A 20,527-nucleotide genomic window follows, 5' to 3' on the forward strand; every position below is an offset into this window, starting at 1 on the left:
CCTGCAGTTCTCTCTTATCACCCCCTCCTCTGAACTCCCAGAGCACTTGATGTTGCCTGAGTCCCTTGCTTTTTGTTCATATGTGGTCATCTTGAGTTCTCAGCAAGTAAATTCTACAAGGGCACAAAGCATGTACTTCATATCTAAACTCCCATGGCGCCTAGTCTAGGAGGGTGCTAGGCAGGTGTGTGCAGGTGATTTAGTGATATTTTTTACATTGGAAATGCCAAGCAATAGGTCAGCATGAACTGAATCTGTGTTGGAAGGCAGACAGATCTGTTTTCCCTATTTGTCCATCTAGGAATATGACATAATCTTAGGGAGTAGGACACAGGCCAAGAATGTCACTAACTGATTTGGGACATGAGTCTCTCACCAACAAAATGGTAATAGACCATTCATTCATCCATCAGGAAATAACTATTAAACACCTACTATGTGCTAAGCACGTTGGTAGTATTGGGAATACAGTGATGAATAAATCATATTCTTTTCCCTAAAGTCACTGTTACTTTTTCCATTTTACAGATGAAGAAACTTGGACTCAAAGAAGTTAAGCAACTGGCCCAAGTTTCCACTCCCATAAGTGGCAGAGAAGGGTTTTGAAGCCAGATACCCTAGTTTTCAATCTCTGCTTTACTCTTGTGCTGTCTGCCTCCCCGACATCACGCATTTGGCAGAGGATATGATATGGACCTGTTATGTGGGCCCACAGCATCCAGGTCCAACCTAAGCTGGGAAGATCAAGGAAGGCTCCCTGGAGAAGGTGATGCCTATACGAATTCTAAAGAAGTTGGCCAGGCAGCAGGGAGTGTGTTTGGCTGGTGTCATAGGCAGACAGCAGCATGCCCAAAGACAAGAAGGAGGGAGGGTTTGATGCCTTCAGGAACCAAAATAATTGAACATGCCTGAACCCAATTTCTTAACCAGTGAGCATTGTAAGGGTAGAGTAAAAGGGGCGGTCCTTGTGACTTGCTGACACAAACCCTTTTCCCAGTGAAGAGGTGCCTGAGCAATACTATTTAATTGTATTTCCTGGCCAGACAACTTCCACCATCTCCTTAGGAGACAGGGTGGTCAGGAAGCAGGAAAGACTGAGATGATGGGGACTCTCTGCTGTCCCAACCTTCCCTGTCCATCATAGGGTCTCTGCAGCCTCATACCCTATGTCCAGCGACCCCCCAGTGGAAGGCCTGAAAGTGGGGTTTGGCCTGGGAAAGTCCAGGTAACACTTCAGATTAAGCTCCTCTTGTCAATTTCCTGCTACAGAAGACTTTCTGAATCCAAGTCTCTTTCCTATGAATAGAGGGCGGGAGGCCAGATTGCCCAGTTGGAGCTGTGGCTTCAGCTGGTGTCCGTTGAAGTCTGAAAAGCCAACAAAGCATAGCGAGAATTCTGTGTGGTTCAAGAGGGTGCCTTGTGCTTGTTGAGGAGAGGCTGTTGGCTTGATCACTCACAACATTATTACTGACGTTATTATTTACTGCCTGCCCAACCACAGAAATATTCTGATTCCCCTAAGGAACCAGTGAGCAGTAATTCTTTTCTGTATTGCAACAATCCTCCTAATGACAGAAACAGATCCACCTCCAGGTACGCGGTGGACAAATGGGAGCAGCTGGCTGCTGGCCCCACATTTACCAACCTTGACCAAAGGGTCCACCCAGCAACTCCACCTCGCCCATGGATCAAGGGGAAAAACAACTCACAGACTGTTCTCCTCCTCTTACCAAGGTTAAAAAGCAGCTGGAATTACTTTGGGCAGTTTGTTTTTAAAAATGAGTGTTGCAATTGTAACTGTCTCAATGCAAGCTTCGCTGTGGATGCCCTTCTTAACAATATGCTTTATCTTCTGACTGAGAAAATCACTTGAGATTTGATCATGCACAATCCCACTTGTTCTGCCTCTCCAGCCTGGCACCTTCTCCAAACCCAGAGATCCCAGAGGGCCAGCATCTCACCCCATGTAACTCCATGTAATTCTCCCATCTAATTACACCGGCTGAGAGTCTGTCTTAAGAAATTCAGTGGGAGCTCCAGGTGTGGAGGGGATAAAGAAGAGATGGAAATATACCAAGTGAAAACATCAGATTTTTCTAAAAAGGGATTTGTGTATTTTCCTGGAGTCATGAGTCCTATAGAAAAAAATTTATATTCTTTTTGTTTTGTCCTTTTTAGTGGCAAGGGATTTAAGCCTTTGGATTAAGAGAAACTCAAAAGATAATTTAATTCCATTCTTCTACTTCTGCCTGGATAAATAATTCCAGAAAAAAGAAAAAGGTATCAGCTGCCCTTGTCTTTCCTTCCAGAAAAGAGCTTCTGTAATCGTCCTTCATTATGGGACATCGTGCCTCACAACTCATCTCAGTTGATTGCAGAGTAGATGGTTGTATTTAATTTACATAATCAAAATTTTTTTTTCCTAGAAGGAGAATCCCTGAAAAATGTTAGCTGGGTCAAAATAAAATTTTCTAAAAAGAAGAAGGAAAAGGAAAAGGAGAAAGAAATGTGAGTTGGGCTTAGGTTTGGGAGGGCAGCAGAAAAGCATGACGTTTTTATGCCTTTTTTCGAGCTTTGTAGCAAGCATCTTGGCAGTCTCTAATATTTTTCTACTTTTTTCCACTGGGGACTCAACTGTATGTTTGTGGGTCACGTGGAGGAACTCTCAGAATTAGACAACAATAGCAAACATTTATTGAACTCTGGCCAGACATCAGGTCCTACCCTAAGAGCTTTCTACGTTTAACCTCCACAGCTGGTATTGGTACTACTGTTATCCCATTTAACAGATGGAGATACTGAGGCCCTGAGAGATCACACAGATAGTAATCGTGGGGCTGGGTTTGAAGCCAGGCAGCCCACAGCTGCCTTTGTATACCTGTGTCAATCTGCTTGGAGCTGTCATCTGCTGTCCCAGTGCTTAGGTATTTGGGGCCTCTCTGATTTCTTTAGATATCCTTGACAAGCCTTTTCTTTTCCTTTTCTCTTTTTATTCCTTTTCTTTGCCTCTTCCTGGCATGCAGTCACCTCCGGATGCCAGCGGGGCAGTCAAGGAGAGAGATCTCTTTCTATGTCTTTAAATACAAGCCAGAGGCCTCTCAGTCCATCGTCTCTCTCTGCCTCCCTGTCGTCTACCTCCTACTCCCCCAATCCCCCCGCAGCCCCGCTCACCATCCTCTTCAAATTCCCTGCCATCCTCACCACCACCTTCACTCTCTATCTGGAGTCCAAACATGTGAGGGCCAGTAATAGATTGTCAGCGGAAGTAATTGATTCCTCACACAGAGAGAATTCGCCTGCCTTTAGTGTCAATGGAGCTGAACCAGAGTCTTGGAGGGTGAGCGAGACATGTAAACAGTCCATGGCCCAGCTGTCAGGACGAAGCCAGACACACCGGAGAGTGAGCGAGGGGGGAAATGGTGGAACAAATAATTGTTTTATTGGAAAGGAAAGGAGTAAATAATATTTCAGCCCAGGAATTGGCAGTTTGAAAGAGATGGTTGAGAGCTCGGAGCAGAAGGATTCGTGATGCAGGTTTTTAATGCAAGAGATTTTCTTTGTCTCAAAGTAGGAGGTTTCGTCCCCACCCGACCCCCCCCATTATCATCATTAAAATAATTACTGTAACAATTACAGTTGATGAGACCTCAGGTTTATACAGCACCTTTCATCTAAAAGTTCAAAGCGATTTATCTATGTGTCATCTTTTGAGAGTGGTAGGAGGGTAAGAAAGTATTATTTTGGGGGGTCATCTGCTGGGAAACTGAGGTCCAAGCAGATACAAGATTTAGTCCAAGCCTCAGGGCAGGCTGCTGGGTTAAATGTTGGGGTACTGAGTTATCTTCTGGGGGCCTTTTCTGCTGTACTCTTCCCTGCCTGGGCCTTTATACACATGTGGCCCTTGAAGCTCGTCCCTGGCACTGATGCCTCCTCCCACGCTGCCAGGGCCCCCACTGGTCGCTACAATATTGTGGCCAACCAGCCAGAAGCCCTGTGCGCAAAACAAACAGCCTGCTTATGGCTGTGAGATGAATAGAGATCCTTCAAGGTCTGACTCACACAGCTCCCATCCTGCTCAGAGACTTCCTGTAATCTGGTTCCCTTTCTTGTAGAAGCTCATGTCCTTTCTAAACATCTTTCTTCATGGTCTTATGAGGCTCTAGCCAGGAGCACCCAATATTCCTAAATGCTTGCTTCCTCCACCCCCAACAAACCCCGACCTGTTCTCTCAGAATGGAAAGGGCATTTTGGGGATGGGGAGAGAAGGTGAGTGCTTTAACATGCCTCAGGTGGCCCGGGCTGCCTGTGCAGCATGATTCTTCAGAATGCAGCTGTCGAGAGCATAGTCACAAGCGGAAGCAGTTCCAGCTGACTGGCCCCTGAGTGCTAGATTCAGAGTCTCCACCCTGGCGTGGCAGCAGCCCCTTCCTGCTTGGACATTAGTGCAGGCCCATCATTTCCACACCATGGTGTTTTTTGCACAGTAGTGACAAGTTTGCCCCTGGAGCCAGGAGAAGCTCCAAGCTCTGTAATCTGAAGCTCCAAGTAAATGAACTCCAAAAAGGGGGGCCCATCACACCTGCCACCTACTCTCAAACTGTCCCCTACTTGGATTTCTGCATGGCATGTTTTTCAGATGAGTTTTGCATCTTCCAAGTTTTGTTAGGGAGGCTGCATGCCAGCAAAGGGGAATAGAAAAATGATATGGAGCCTAAATCCCTGGAAAAACAAAAAGGACTTTTCTGTTGCTGTGGTGGATTCCCCGGTGCCCAGTACACTTCCGTTCCCAGCAGGCTCCCGTTTTTTGGACAGATGGGGAAGTTATGATTTGCCCTCACAACTGGATCCCTGGGAGCCAGAATTAGTGTGAACACCTATTCCGGAGGGAACTGTTCACCCTGCCAAGTAAAGGGGCACTGCCAGCACACCAGGGGCCCCAGATGCTGTGCTCTGATTGCCCTTCAGTGGTCACCCATGCAGGCAGCCCCACCAGGCACAAAGGCATGATTCCTGTTCCCTTTTGTCAAATGAGGCAAACTGAGGCATGCAAGTGTGATTGACCCAGGCCAGCACAGGAAAATTTAGTGAGTCCTGGCTCTGCTGGGATTCACCTTTACACCTGCTAGTGCTGCTGCTGCTGCTGCTGCTGCTGAGAAAAACAGAAATGGAAAGAAATTGTGGACTACTCTTCCTTTGCACTCTGGTATCATTCCAGAATGCTAGCAAGGGGCCCTTTAAGTTGACTGCAGAGGGTGAGGATTTTATAGACACAGAGCAGACCAACGAAAGACCCAACACTCATGCTGAAAGCAGCCTGCCCCAAAGCCTTAAACTTCACATTGGCACCAGTTGCCTAGAAAACCATTCCTTACATAAGCAAACATGTTTCATCCAAGTGGCCTCCAGTGTGTGTGCTGGTCCAGAAGCAGAGCAGACCCGTGACCACACAGCCTCAGGAATGTGCCTTGCTGGCCAGCCGGGTCAGCGAGGGAAATGGTATTCACCCAAAGGACCAGTACAGAAGTGGGGGAGGCTTTGTTGTGTGCCCTTAATTCTCTGAAAGTTCACCTTCAGAGAGACTTATCAGACGCGCTGTCTGGAGTGGCCTCCTTCCTCATGTCGGGAGGCATTCTTGGCAGCCTGCTCCATGAGGAACAATGAGATTGGCGGGGCCCTCACCATCATCGCAAGGCCTTTGCGGAAAAAGAGCCAGCAATTATAAATAGATGTTATTTGTCGTTTCCATTTTCTTGCCTTCAAGGTTTTGTGGAATAATTCCTTCAGTTTGTTTTGGGTTATTCTCTCCATGTACTTCCTTTGGTGGGTGGTCAGACTTCCTCCTTTCTGAAGAGCCGTGGTGACCCTGGTTGTGAGGGGATTGTGGATAAGCAGCTCAAAATATCAGCGATTTGTGGTGGGAAGAAATGAAGGAAGAAAATGCAACTGCAAACAGCCACTATTAAAAAGGCACTTGGTACCGATGCAGATACACAAAGAAACACAGAGTTTGGGAACTGTTGGAGCCTTTGGCGTTAAATAGCAAACAAGAATAACAGCAGCAGTAACAACAAATGGCTATTCATGGAGCACGTACTGTGTGCCATACACTGTGCTGACCCATTTTTTTTTTTTTTTGAGACGGAGTCTCGGCTCACTGCAAGCTCCGCCTCCCGGGTTCACGCCATTCTCCTGCCTCAGCCTCTCCGAGTAGCTGGGACTACAGGCGCCCACCACCACGCCCGGCTAATTTTTTGTATTTTTAGTAGAGACGGAGTTTCACCGTGGTCTCGATCTCCTGACCTCGTGATCCGCCCTCCTCGGCCTCCCAAAGTGCTGGGATTACAAGCGTGAGCCACCGTGCCCGGCCTGTGCTGACCCATTGATGGGCATTAACTCACCAGCCTCTTGGGAGCTTGAGCACCTTGCTATCTAAGACAGCAGATGGAGGACGGGTGGTTTTGAACATAGCCTGGGCTCAGAAACACAAGTTTGAAATAAAATCTCGAAAACTCAAGTGTCTGAAACACTTGATGGATTTGTGCAGGGGGATGATTTTTTAGAAACCCAGCCCCAAGAAGGGGGGTATTGAGACTGCCTCTAACTGTGCTTTTCGTTTCATCTTCTCCTGTATGGCTCCCAAGGTGTCATGTGTGTGTAACTCTTCTCTTCTCCACATCCACCATCCTGTTTTGTTTTACGCTGGTAATAATAAAAATAGCCAGGGGCTCTCGGGCGCTTCCTAAGGCATCTGGCACTGTGCTGGGCCTGCATGTACCTTCGCAATCCTGCCACCACCCCCAAAGGTGGAGACCGTTATTATGCCCATTTTGTAGATAATGAAACTGAAACTCGGAGAGGTTAAATACCTTGTCTGTAAACACACCATGAGCAAGTGCCAGAAAGTAGCTGGGTCTGTCCGCAAAGCCCACATGCTACACTTCCCAGGTTACACAACACCCTCTTAGGTATGTTTCAGTTAACAGTAATGTAACGTTTCTTTTGTCACAGACCTTTTCCCTAGAAAAATGTGCCTACTCACAAACACAAAATTTCAGCAAACAAAGATAGAGCTTCCCCAACCCACTTACACTTGTGTGTAGGCCCTAGTAGAAATCCCCGCATTTAAGAATATGTGCTCTAGATGATAGCTTAAGAGCTTATAAATATACGGGATGCTGCTTTCTCACTCCATGGGCCATATGTTCACATATGGATATATATGTGCTTATAAAAATACTCCACTTACAAAAATTAATATGTTATCCCATCTGAACTCTTGCAAGCTAGATTTCTGCTGGGTGAGTCTTGAAATCATGGATTCCAAATCCGCTCACTTTTCGTGTTGGTGATTTGTCTATTAATTTTGGTAAGTCCTTCAGCCTTGTTTAAACGGAACAACTCAAAAGAGCAAGATTCTGTTAAGTCTTTTACATACCTTATGCCCATTTTGTGGAAACCTAACTGAGGCCATAAGGATTCTTTACACCTGGTACCTGCTAATGCTATTGTGCTATGGCAATCTGGTATTTTCATTGCCCTCAGATCTTCCTCCCACAAGGAGACAAAGGGAGGAAGGGGAGGTCTCTGTGCCCTGGAGTTTGACTACTTGGGTTCAAAGCCTGTCTCTGACCTTTCCTCCTCATGTAAACTTGGGCAGGTCACTTAACTTCTCTGGGCCTCAATGTCTGCATCTGCAAATGGATAGTAATTGTAACAGGGCCTGGTTTGGATGAAATGAGGATTAAATGAAATAATATCTGAATCAACGGCCTGGCCCATAGTAAATGCTCAATAAAGTGTGAACAGTTTGCAGATATACCAGCTTTTTAGTAAATGGGTGGTACAGATACAAGGCAGAAATTCAAGGAAATGAAATTTACTTTAAAAAGTCTGACCTGACAGTGAGCTGACTTCTCCATAAAGCCCAGGTGACTGTACTGAGCCTAAGGAGCAGGTGGCCTGGCTTCAGGCCGGAACCGAGCAGAGACCTCAGCACTGTGCAGATCTGCCTTGCAGCCTTTTTAGGCATCGTGCAGCTTCTTTGTTGGGAAGTTGTGTGTGACAGTGCTGTTTTTTTCCTCCCAATTTCCTCACAGGTTTTAATGTAAGGATTAATAAGACAATGTTTGTAGGTGTCTTTGAGCCTCCTGGAAGAAAGGCACTCCAGGAGGTGATAAATTCTCTGGCCTGGATAATCTACTCATGAAATATGGAAGTTTGAAAGTGTGAGAAAAATCTCAAATCACTTTGACAGCATTTTAATTATAGTTGATTTGTTTGCCGCTAATAGTGAAAATGCTGTCAGCATGATTTGAGATGTTTCTTCCACTCAAAATGTTATATTTCATGTTTTTGAGTCACCAGGCAACATTTTGGTTTTCAGATACAACCAGAATAGCTCAGTAAATGTGTTGGGGCACAAAGACAGAGAGTATAAAATGGATCAAACTCCACAGAAAGCATCATCGTAGCACGCGTTCTTCTTAACATGGAACACCAGCCTCAAGTCCCTTATTCGTTTACATTTATTTACTCAACAAAAAGTGAATGAGACCTCCTACATGCCAGGCACCAAGCAAGTGTCGTAAATTCAGCAGTGAAGAGGCAAGGTCCTTGCCTTCATGGTGCTTATTGTCTAGTGCAGGAGCAGATCATAAACAAATAGGTATATTGACCAGACCTTTCCAGATTGTGATCATAGCTATGAAAGAAGTAAGACGATGGTGAGATAGAGAATAAGGGCATGCCATCTGAAATAGGGTGGTGACAGCAGGCTTCTCTGAGGAGGTAACATTTGTACTTAAGCCTGAAGGATGAGCAACAACCAGCCCTGGAAAACAACAATGAGGAGTATTGCAGGCAGAGGAAAGAGCGCTTGCAAAGGTCCTGGGGTTGGAAAGAGCTCACCATATACAAAATGTCTGCAACATCTTATGATCTTATGATGAGCGGTGTGAAAGGAGGCCTTGCTTGGTTGGCAAAGGTGATGATGTCAGGACTTGGGCAGAGATGTTCTGATACGTACACCCAAAAGAAGGGGCAGAGTATTCTTCCTCGGAAGACCTAAGTACTCTTATCTTCAATACAGAAATCCCCTTCCAAGTGGTTCTGTGTGGCATCCCTAAAGCTGGATTCTGACAAGGGCCAGACATTTCGGTGCCCTGAGAGAAGGACCTAAGCTTGGTGAATCTTCCAGCACAGGCTCCGTTGACTAACCCAGCCTTTGGTGCCCTGCTGGGAAGTGTCAAGCGTGGAGACAGTTATGGAAACTAGAAAGCCCTTTTTCATGTTTGCCTAGTGATGAGAGGAAGAGATGAGATTGTTGCTTTTTCGTATCTCTCCCATGGACTCTTAAAATTAACTTCACTGTCAAAATTTCCCATGGCCTAAATGTAGGTTTGGGGAGAGAAATGTAAGACTTTGAAGTTGAGAAAGAAAGTAGAGAAAGCATTCTCTAGACAAATGCTCACCAGGCAGACGTCAGAATTTGTGAGGAGACAAATAAAAAGGCACTCAGGGAACCATTTTAGAGAGAAAATAAAGAACTGGGAGTAGAGATGGCTACTTCAGCTCAGGAAAAAAATAAATAAAACAATACAAGGTAGTGTTAAAGCTTTGAAAGGAATTTTTCATTTAGGAGAGATTATGAATAATGAAATGCAAACACTCTAGTTAATATGTCTGTTAGCTGGTTGATGTTGCCTTCTGGAAAACGAGTGATACGTTCTAAGACGAGCAGCTTTTCAGGTTATCCTACTTGACTATCACTGGGGTGAGCTCTGAGTCTGTACCCCAGATTCCTTTACCAAACACTGGATATTAGACACTAGATGCAAAGCCGTATTTATTCCAAAGCCAGAAACTTCCTAAGCCTCTGCCTAACTCTTCACAAATGAACCTGACAACACTGAAATTTCTAAGGAGATTTACTCCAGCTGTAGCAAATCCCTCATAATAAGAAATTTCCCCAAATGAGTCAGTCACACAGGAGGTAAATGAGACATTCTGTATGAAGTCAGCATGTCATTTGGAGTGTGCCCTTTATATAAAAGGCCCAGCCAGAAGACCATGTGGTTGAGTGGGGCTTGTCCAGAGGGCAGAACCAGAACACTGGAAGTTGGGGGAATTTCAGCTGCTGAATTGTAACTGTGTCACTTCCCCTCAAGCAAACCTTATAAAAAAAATCTAGTTTTTCTAAGAAGTTCAAGTAAGGTTTGTTGATTATTTGCTTCACAAAAGGATTCACCGGAGGGGTCCTTTAACTAACGAGCTCAGAGAAAAAATTTGTAGTATGATTGAATTATGTGAAGCAAAATGCATCAAAATGCATTTTGAAGGGATCAAAAATGCATCCCTTCTCTATATGTGTGTTAGATACATAAGGATGCATTTGTCGCAGGCAGCATTACAAGAAGGGATTTGGGGTGGTCTATATCCGTTGAGTAAATTGAGGCAAGCTTGTAACAGTGGCATTTGTTGGGCAGCCCTGCTTCATTGCTGATTCTGTTAATCCCCTAAATGACTCCATGGGTGATTAGGCAACCAGATAAAACCCTCTCACTTCTGATGAACAAGCCAGTGGGATGTCAGGGCCTCTCTTTGTCCTTCCTAGAGAAACTGGCAACACAAAGACTGGAACTATCTGGTGATCCTTTTAAAAAAAGTTTAAAAAATTATTTATTGAATGTGGGTCATGTCCCTGGCACTGTTCTAGATGTCCCGGCCTACTGTGTCTCATTTATTCCTCACTCCAGTTCTGTGACATGGATGATGATGGTGATGATGATGAACTTACTTCTACATCTGCTAAATCATGACAGCTGGATTCTTTTATAAAAAAAGAGAGTAAAAATTACCAATTATCCCACCACCCATGTCTGTCGCCATTGTTCATATTTTAGTAGTCTTTCAGACTTCCTCTGTGTGTTTGTGTAAGGAAATGTGTGTGCACCTTTTAAAATATACTTTTTAAAAATCTCCTTTTTAAAAAGTTAACAGTATAGCATGAACGTTTTTCCATAAAAACAAAAAATTCTAGACCTGCAGACTGTTGATTGTAGCAGGAGAGTATTCCATTTTATAAATATCCCAAATGCATTCACTCTCCCTCGACAGTTGGGCTTTGAAACCATTTATAAGCAAAATATCCTCCCACTTTTTATATTTTTTCAAAATATATGCACAAAGATGCATATGCGTCTTTGCACAATTGTCTGATTATTTTCTTAGGAAAAATTCCTAGCAGTAGGATTGCTGGATTAAAGGCTATGTACATATTAACTTTTGTCACATTTCACCAAAATGCCTTCCAGAATGTTTGAACAGATTTCCATTCCCGCTGATACTACACCTCTGCTCATTTGTTCCATCTCTTAAAACAGGGTCGCTTCTGCTCTGTGGCTCAGCCTCCTCGCCTCTGAAATGGGTGTGAGAATACAACAAATCACAGTTCACATTTACTTAGCACACACTGGGTGCCAGACTATGGACTAACACTTTATATAGATTAGATTTTGTCATTTAAGTCTCACATCAACCCTGGGAGAAAATTGTAATATCCCTACTTTACTCTTTTTCTCCCCATTTCTCAGGCTCAGAAAGGTTCAGTAACTTGCCTGAGGTCACCCAGCTAAAAAGTGGCCAAGCTGGGGTGCAAGCCCAGCTCCGTCTGCTTCTGGGATTGGGACTCTTGCGCTCTGGGCCATGCATTTCTTAGTCCAGATGAGTTGTCTGATTAATGAACATGGGTGGCAGAGCCTCTCAACCTTTGTGCACATTGCCAGGGCATCACCATTGCTCACAGGAATGTGTCTGTCCAGCAGTGCTTGCCTTAGTGTGAAAGTAGCAAGGAGGGGTTTTCTGGAAGGTTTGGGAGTTTCCCCTGAGAACAAATGAAGCGTCTTTTTACTTTTGTTTTGGAAATGAGGAAGCATGTTTTCAAAGTCAGCACCATCTCCCACACTGAAACCACAGACCTAAACAGATTCCCCAACCTCACAGTCTTCTCAATCTGTGACCATCTCTCCATTTCTCCCTGGGGGTTGCAACTGCCATTTTGACTTCTCCAGACTCTAAGGAGATTCAGCGCTTCTTTTTGGACTGTGGGAGTCCAGCCCTGTGGGGTCTAAGAATGAATTAATCCTGGCCCACTCCTTAGACTTCCTTTACAGGCCTATTATTTGAAAGTGGCTAAGTAACATAGCTCCTGGGGGCTGAAGTGAGGCCTCAGGCCTCCCCAGCTCACACCAGCCACTCCTGCCGGCAGCCGGCAACCCCAGATCCTTGTATGTGACAGGAACCATTGGCAGGCACATGCCAGAGAAGGGTGCATTCCCAGCCCTCTCTTTACCCGCAAGGAAGAGATTTCTTAAGTGTTGCTTTAACAGGTTGATGCAAAATAAATAAACAGAAAAGGAGAGAGAGGGAGATGGATGGTTTTCAGTAAAGCAGCGGCCAGCAGTTGGAAGGGAGCTGGTGGGGAGGAAGTTTCCCACCTAAGCAGTTGTGACAGGAGTATTAACTGGGAGCCCAGAAAGCAGCACAAACGCAGCACAGTGAGGACTGCCAGAGCACATGACGGGGCTGGAAAATGTGTGTCAAGATAAAATGGTGCATTATGTTTGCACCTTCCCATGAACGGAGCCAAGGGTGTCTTTGAGGTGCCTTCTTCCCAGCCCTGGCCGGTTTGACTGTGCTTCAAATGAGCACAGGCCTCCACTTCAGGAGGGCAGCCTGCCCTGCCTCTCACTGAGGCTAATAGTTGTGTGCACGTAGATGGTGGGCCCCTGGAGACTCACCCCTGCTTTTGGAGAAAGGTTTTTATTGCCTTATCTAATATGAGGCTGATTCCTTTTAAGAACACATGTTGACTAGACACTGCTGATGGGAACCTCGCAGAGTCATCTTAGGGAGGGCGGTGGCCCACGGGTGGGGAGTCTTTGTCACTAACAATTAAAGAAGGGATGGCCCAGGGGAAAATTGAAACGGGGCTGGAGGGAGATGGGAAAATAAACAAATGTCTCTGAAACATCCCCCGTGTGCCTGGCACAGTGCCTAGCCCCTTACGTATATATTTTTTTTCATTCTATCTTCTCCCCAGCCTTGCGGAGTGGATATTTTTATCCTCATCTTACAGATGAAGAAATTGATGCTCAAAGGGGTTCAGCAGCTTGCAATGTCACAGAGCTAAGAAGGAGAGACTAAGATTCTGAGAGAGCATAATGGAAATAAAAATGGTGCTATTGAAGGAAGAAAAAAACGTGTTTTGTGATATTTGATAGAATGATGCTCCTGCTCTTACGTGGGCAAGAGATAAGGCCTTCCAGCCATGTGTTTATTCACTCTGCGGCTTTCACAAAGCACAACAACCTGCAATATCTCTGTTTGCCAGTCTGTACAAGCAGACATAAGTGCCCTTCGCTTATCCATCTGAAACACCTGAACGTCTGCAAATGAATAGAGAGACATGAGTGGGAGCGACACAGCGGTCCTTCTCATGTCCTTCGAATGATCTTTTCTTGTCTGTGCCATCCCCACCCAGGTATGACTTTATCGAGATTCGGGATGGGGACAGTGAATCCGCAGACCTCCTGGGCAAACACTGTGGGAACATCGCCCCGCCCACCATCATCTCCTCGGGCTCCGTGCTCTACATCAAGTTCACCTCCGACTACGCCCGGCAGGGGGCAGGCTTCTCTCTGCGCTACGAGATCTTCAAGACAGGTCAGTGTGGTCACACGTAGGGGCCGGGAGATGGGCGTCTTAGAGAAGAAGGAGGGACAGCACCCAGTGGGCTGAGGCACTGGGTAAAGGTGACAGTGTCATCCAGCTTGAGCATGGTGAGAGGTTCAAGGTGAACCCAGAGACATCCTGAGAAGAAGAGCCAGCTCAGGTTATCCACCTGCTTAAGGTGGTGGGCTGCAGAGTGGAGGGGGGGGTCAAAACAGCCATTGTTTGTGGTATTAGACAAACAGAAAAACACTTCTTGAAAGAATCGGATTTTTGTATGTTTTTTAAAATCAAAATAATCTTCATGGGAAAAAGCAAAACTCTGATGACTTTCTCACGATTACTTCATGGTCTAATGTTGTCTTTATTTGGAACTACATGGGGCTAAGGACATAATCTTTTCATTGTCTGGAGTCTCTAAAGATCTTGCCATGACCTCCCAAATGGGGTCACACCATAGCTTTTAAATTAAAATAAGGTTCCTAGAAATTCCCCTTGGCAGTCCATGTTACCACCTCTGTCCCTTGAACCCCTACTCTCTAAATGCCAATGAACTTGACTCCCTGAAAAGCAATCAAAAAATAGCAGAAAAAGAGTCAGAGGGCACCACACTTGCTTTAAGTTGACTGCTTGATTTCCATCAGGTCCCCCTTAGATTACTTTAGGGCCTGAGAATATGGGCCAGTGCTCATTTCCAAAACTAAATACAGCAGACTGTTATTCACAAGACCCCGCTTCATCAGCTACACTCAAGCTCTCCCAGTGGTGTGTCCTCTTCTGTGATGTGTGGAGCTTGTTATCTCGAGGCTAAGGGAAGCATGTCCTCCAATCCTCCCCACCCGCCACCCACTCCCTTCCTCAGAGGCTCCCCTTCCATCTTCGTGTGTGTCTCCCCTCTCCCCCCAGGAGCCCAAGTTTTACAACTAGTGGATGGAGTCTGGTTCGAGGGGAGGTTGTCAGCCTTGTCATCAAGAGGCCCAAGACCGGCGCCTGCTGAGTTCAGTGTGAGGGGAACTATTCATATATATTTTCTTTTTCACTAAACAGTTCTTGAAAGGAAGTGGTAGCTGCTGAAAGCACTTTTTATATCCACTCTGTCTAAATATTTGTCGGATTTGTCTGCCTGAGAACAAGAACGTGGAATCAAATGAAGGGGTGGGGCAAGGGGACTGTGTCATGCAAGAGTGGCAGCCCAGGCTGCTGCAGGGCACAGGTCCCAAGAAGGTCTGTCTGCCTTGGGTTTTCATGCTCCTGACTATGATGAGGTCACAGGGGCTGACAATCTGTGTGTCCAGTGGCTCAAGCTGTTGTGAGGCCTCTGAGTAGCTTGATCCATATTCCCCTGAGTCTTGTGCAAAATTCAGATCAATGCCACCAGCACCAGTGGAGCATCCTCTGCTGCTGAGCAGTGGGGAGAATAAAAGAGAAAGAAATAAAAGAGGGTGCTTGCTCTCTTTGGGTTGGAGAGGCAGGTGTGCAAACCGTTTGCACGTAACAGATTCGCAGGTGATGTTATTGGATGAGTATGTATGTAAATTGAAAGGAAAACTATGATATGAGGCAGAATTAATAAGTGCAAAGTAAAGGTACAATTGACATGTGGTGGTTATGAAAATGGCGGAGCAGTCAAGTGGCTTAGCAATCGAGGGGCTCCAGAGAATCTATTCGATAGTAAGCTCCCTAGTGCTAATGCTGCCACTCGGCTGCACTGTGCTGGCCATGAAAGGAAAACAGCTCCAAGCAAGATCTTCCAGGAAGCTGGCCAAGGAAAGTCAGAACAAGGGTGAGCAGGGCCATGAAAACTCAGCCTTGGTCTCACACCACCCAACTTAGTATTTCACAAAGCATCGTGCTACATTCTCCAGAAAGCCACAGGAAAAGTCAATGTTCACTCTATCCATCATGCAAATTTGAAAGGAGGATATTAAAAGATAAAACATGTAAGAGGGTATCATAATTCAACATTGCTGTCTTGAGGACATGCCGAAGCAGGATTTCAAATGAAGCAACAAGTCTGTGAACTGCCTAGAAACAATGGTGCCAGCCAACAGAGCTAGGTGGCTTCAGCTTGGAGAAATGGGGTGGCCTGCTTTAAGGATTGGGGTTGCCTAGTGAAGAGATTGTAAGAGAAAGCCCTGCCAACAACAGCCACACTCCTGGCAATGTGAGAAAGCAGATGAGAGCCCATAGACTTCTCAGGGCCACTTGTACCTGCCATCATACCCGCCTGCTGCTGGAAGAGCAACCGTCTGCATGAAAGTCAGTCTTATATATGCCGGGCATGGTGGCTCACACCTGTAATCCCAGCACTTTGCGAGGTTGTGGCAGGCAGATCACCTGAGGTTAGGAGTTTGACACCAGCCTGGCCAACATGGTGAAACCCTGTCTCTACTGAAAATACAAAACTTAGCTGGGTGTGGTAGCACATGCCTGTAATCCCAGCTACTTGGGAGGCTGAGGCAGGAGAATCACTTGAACCCAGGAGGTGGAGGTGGAGGTGGCAGTGAGCCGAGATCATGCCATTGCACTCCAGCCTGGATGACAAGAGCGAAATTCCATCTCAAAAAAAAAAAAAAAGTCAACCTTGTATAAGGTGCAGAAATGTACAAGGGAGCAAATTTCAAAACAGAGAAGTTTAGAAAAATGAGCATTCATGCAGGTGCCTTGTCCTATACCCACATTTCCATTGTTGGAGTCAGGAGAGAAAATATACAAAGTTTACGTCATCCACAGAACATGAAAGAAATGGGTGGACATGCTGAAGAAATCCAAACAAACACAGCTATGTTTGCTAGTCGGATTCATAGAGAGGAAGAAGCAGGGGAAACTGTAAACACAGATACGCAAATAGCCATACAGAGGGCTCTAGAAGCCTTCGATGGTACATTACCCTGGTGAGGCTCTACTGTACGACCCACAGTGTGAGTGCAGACCAGGGCATGTGGCTGGCATGGAAGGTTCATGTCTGCCCTAAGTGCAGTGGTGTATAAAAGATTCTATATGTTACCAGACTGTCTACATTTAAAAGGGTAAGCCAGAACAACTTACATACTTAAAAGATCTCAAATCAAGATATCGTGAGCAGAAGAGAAAAAAAAAAGGAATTTTTAAACGTAAAATGTCACATTGAAAACAAAATCAGTGGAAAATGTGTGTTTGTGTGTGTGTGTGTGTGTGTGTGTGTGTTTGGTTTTTTCCAGAAGCTCCTTTAACCATAAGTTCAAGATCAGGTTTTCTTTCCTGTTTGCCTGTGACACTTCAGAAACTGACATTTCTGGGGTCATTCACAGAGGTAGAGAAAACTCGGAGTGCCTACTGCCTCCACTTCCTGAATTCAGGAAGTGAATTCACCTTCTGCGGGGAAGGCAAACTCAGCTTTGGGTAAATCCACCGTGTTTTAAATGTCTTGATACCTATAGATTCTTCTACTTGCAGAGTTATTGTAAAATTCACAGTGGAAAAACAGAGTGGACATTTTTCATAGCAGAGTCCTTTCCTATGAAATCATTCGCTGCAACCCAAATCCCCCAGCTTCTGTGGACAATCTTAGCCTTGAGTGGGCTTGAGTATTTGTTGACTTGAGTTCTTCATTTAACCTTTAAACCTTCTAACACATCTCAGAAAAGGATCTTGGATAAGGCAGATGTCTGCAAGAGCCAGCCAGCTTCTGCCTCCTTTTCTGAGATCTCTTCCTGGCATCTGCTATTCAGCTGCTTTGGTGATGCTGCAAACTGTGAGATGGTACGATTAGAGATGAATGCATGATGTTAACAGACAGGTTTGATTTTTCTGCATAAAAATAGATAAAACTGGACAAAAGTTTTTCCACCGCCTTCAAAATAAGCCAAAGGATATACCCATTTATAGCCATATATCAGAAATGCTTTTTTTTTTTTTTTGCCTTAAGTACCTAAGCTTGAAGTTTCTTTTCAGTCAAATGCAAGAGCTCAAAACCCTGGGAACTATGGATACTTTCAAATTTCACATTCTCCAAGCTTCTCTTAGACTCACTAGATGTCCATCATGGAAGCACTTGTGCCCCACCAATGACAGGAACCAAAGAAAGATGCCGCCAGAAAATTCCCCACTCCCGGGGGGTGGACATTCCCCTTGCCTTCTAAGGGAATGACAATAGAGCAAGCTCTAAGAGGGCATGTCAGGATGCTCTTTCTAGCTCTCAAGCAAGAAGTGAATAGGGAGTTAATTTCCTCCCAACCATGTGTGAGGCTCAGCTGAGTGGCCCGCATGAAGAATGCTGCACAGCAGCCATAAACTCTAACCTTTTCAAAATTCCTCTTGGCCCCCTGAAGACCCGCCAGCTGGCTTGGCTTTGCTGAATTGCCTCATCCTGGGCCATTGAGGAGGCCCTCAGGAGTCTGAAGCCCAATCATAAACAAAGCTGGGGGAGGCGGCCCCAGCTCATCCCTCCAGGACTAGCTGCCCATTGAAAACTCTGGGCCTGCCCTGCTGCTGCCATGCATATGAATGATGGGGTGCAGAGCCTCTGAGATTCGCTGCTTAGAGCCTCCACAGAACCCATGCAAAGGTTAGCCCTTGCCTTCGTGTGTTCCTAGTCTCTACCCTGCCAAAGCACAGCACAAGGCGGAAAGTAGGAAGTGATGGATGAATAGGTAGGAGATACTGGGATTTTCTGTCTGGTGCTGAAGAAAGTTGCAACTCCTCCATCCTGACTTATTTGCATGGCACTTTTTCCAAATCAGACATTTGCCTCTTTCCAGAAAGCTGTCATCAATAAAGAGACTCAATGAGAGGCCTCCTACAGGAGCTGTGGATAAAGGCATCGCTGCAGGCTCAGATCAGTGTATTGGCATCACCTAGTTATATTTTGGTGTGAGTCCCAGAGGACACTTCCTGCCAGTAAACACCTAGTTTATCGAGTATTTCTGGTTGGTTGTGTTTTTTATGCTTAGAGTGCCTATTATCCTCCTCAAAAATCCTGCTTCCTTTTCTTCTTTTAAAATCTGAACATAACGAGTGAAATCAATTCTAATTGTCCAGCATTTTCATTCGTCGCGTGAATGTGCATGAGCTTGTACTCCGTGGGTCCATGGGTCTGGGTTGCAGTGCTCCCGGGACCCATCTGTGGTGCTGCCCTGGCAAATGGTGGCTGGTTAAAGCACAAGGACCCTTTTAATATGACTCCACCTAGAGGCATTAAGAGATAGGGTGGCTGTAATCCTCTTATGAGCTGTTCCTGCTCCTGCTGCCATCCAAGCTTGCACCAGGATGCGAATGTGTGCCGCATTTAATCGGGATGCCTTCTTGCGTCCCAAGAAAGCAGACACAAGAGCTCAGGAGAGAAACAAGGCCATCCACACCACAAAGGAGCCAGAAGCCTTCCAAATGTCAGTGCACTGCTGCATTTTTCCAAACTTGTTGCCGGAGCGGCCTTTAACATCCCCAACGGCCTGCTGTGATCCACCAGCTAAAAACATCGATTGTTAATTGTCCGACCACTACAGAGCAGCTCGTTTTAATATAGTCATGACATGAATGAGACCCAAGCTCCCCTTTGCCCCTCCCCTGAGGCACCTTGGATCTTGGAGGGAGAAGGGGGCACTTCGTTGGCTGTGGTACAATAGGGGCTAGTGTTGAGGTCAGCAATAAATAAGGGGTAACATTGTTTTCCCTGCTGGCAATCAGCAAGGCTTCCTTAAGGATTGAAATAACTTACATTTCTGGAGTGAGCAGCTGAGTAATTGAGAAAGAAGACTCTGTTCCTCTTTTCAAGAGAATCCTTCTCTCTCTCTCTCTCTGTCTGTCTGTCTCTCATACACACACACACACACACACACACACACACACACACACACACACTTCTCTGTACCCCCACCCCACTCCCCAATTCCTCAATTGCTGCTCTCACTCTAACATGTAGGGCAAGCCAGCTGTGCCTCCCTAATTTATGAGGGCTTGAAACGTGCATGTGAAGAGTATGTTGCTTCAAGGGCCACTCCAGTGGCAACAAAAACCTCAAGAGTAGGGAGATTTGGGGCCAAACATTTAAATAACCCATGCGACAGAGGCCACGAAGAAAGGCATCTTCTTCTTAGTGCTACAGTTCTCTTTTACATACAGGCTCTGAAGATTGCTCAAAAAACTTCACAAGCCCCAACGGGACCATCGAATCTCCTGGGTTTCCTGAGAAGTATCCACACAACTTGGACTGCACCTTTACCATCCTGGCCAAACCCAAGATGGAGATCATCCTGCAGTTCCTGATCTTTGACCTGGAGCATGACCCTTTGCAGGTGGGAGAGGGGGACTGCAAGTACGACTGGCTGGACATCTGGGATGGCATTCCACATGGTGAGTGATGTCATGAGGCATTCCTCAGTAGCTTGGCCTTTGCCTGTTAATTGCTTTAGTGATGATAAAGAGGAAGAATAAAGACTTCGAAGCTCCTATGAGTTCTTATATGACCCATGGTGCCTTTCTCTTCTTCCCCTTCACTAAGGATAGCTTGAGAGAAATTGCAGGAAGGCTGTCTACTTTCTTGGAAATATTTCTTTAGAAAAGGACAGGAGACTAAACAGACACTTGGAAAGGATGAGAAAACTTATAGTGTTCATTTCTACTCCAAATTGTCAGGATAGAAGGTGGCTCGGTGGCCAACCCCTGTGACCAAACAGAAGGACTCCAGAGCCAGACTGGCCAGGCTTAACTCCTGGCTCTGCTACTCACCAGCTGTGCAACCTTAGACAAATTCCTTACCCTATCTGTGTCTTATCTGTGTTAAGTTAGCTGCTATCATCATCATTATTACTATAATTTTAAA

At 45.6% G+C, this 20,527-nt stretch overlaps 1 protein-coding gene across 11 annotated transcripts in view; it reads left to right on the forward strand.

The window, feature by feature from the left end:
• The window catches only part of NRP2 (neuropilin 2), a 115,610-nt gene that overhangs the window by 20,538 nt on the left and 74,545 nt on the right, over positions 1-20,527 (forward strand). For all 11 annotated transcript variants that reach the window (XM_063645019.1, XM_063645018.1, XM_055290340.2 and 8 more), the window contains 2 exons: positions 13,541-13,722; positions 19,828-20,058. In XM_063645019.1, coding sequence (XP_063501089.1) covers positions 13,541-13,722; positions 19,828-20,058 — 413 coding nt within the window. The remainder of the gene's footprint in view (positions 1-13,540; positions 13,723-19,827; positions 20,059-20,527) is intronic.

The sequence above is a fragment of the Symphalangus syndactylus genome, chromosome 8, assembly GCF_028878055.3.
Source record: "Symphalangus syndactylus isolate Jambi chromosome 8, NHGRI_mSymSyn1-v2.1_pri, whole genome shotgun sequence".
NCBI lineage: Eukaryota > Metazoa > Chordata > Mammalia > Primates > Hylobatidae > Symphalangus > Symphalangus syndactylus.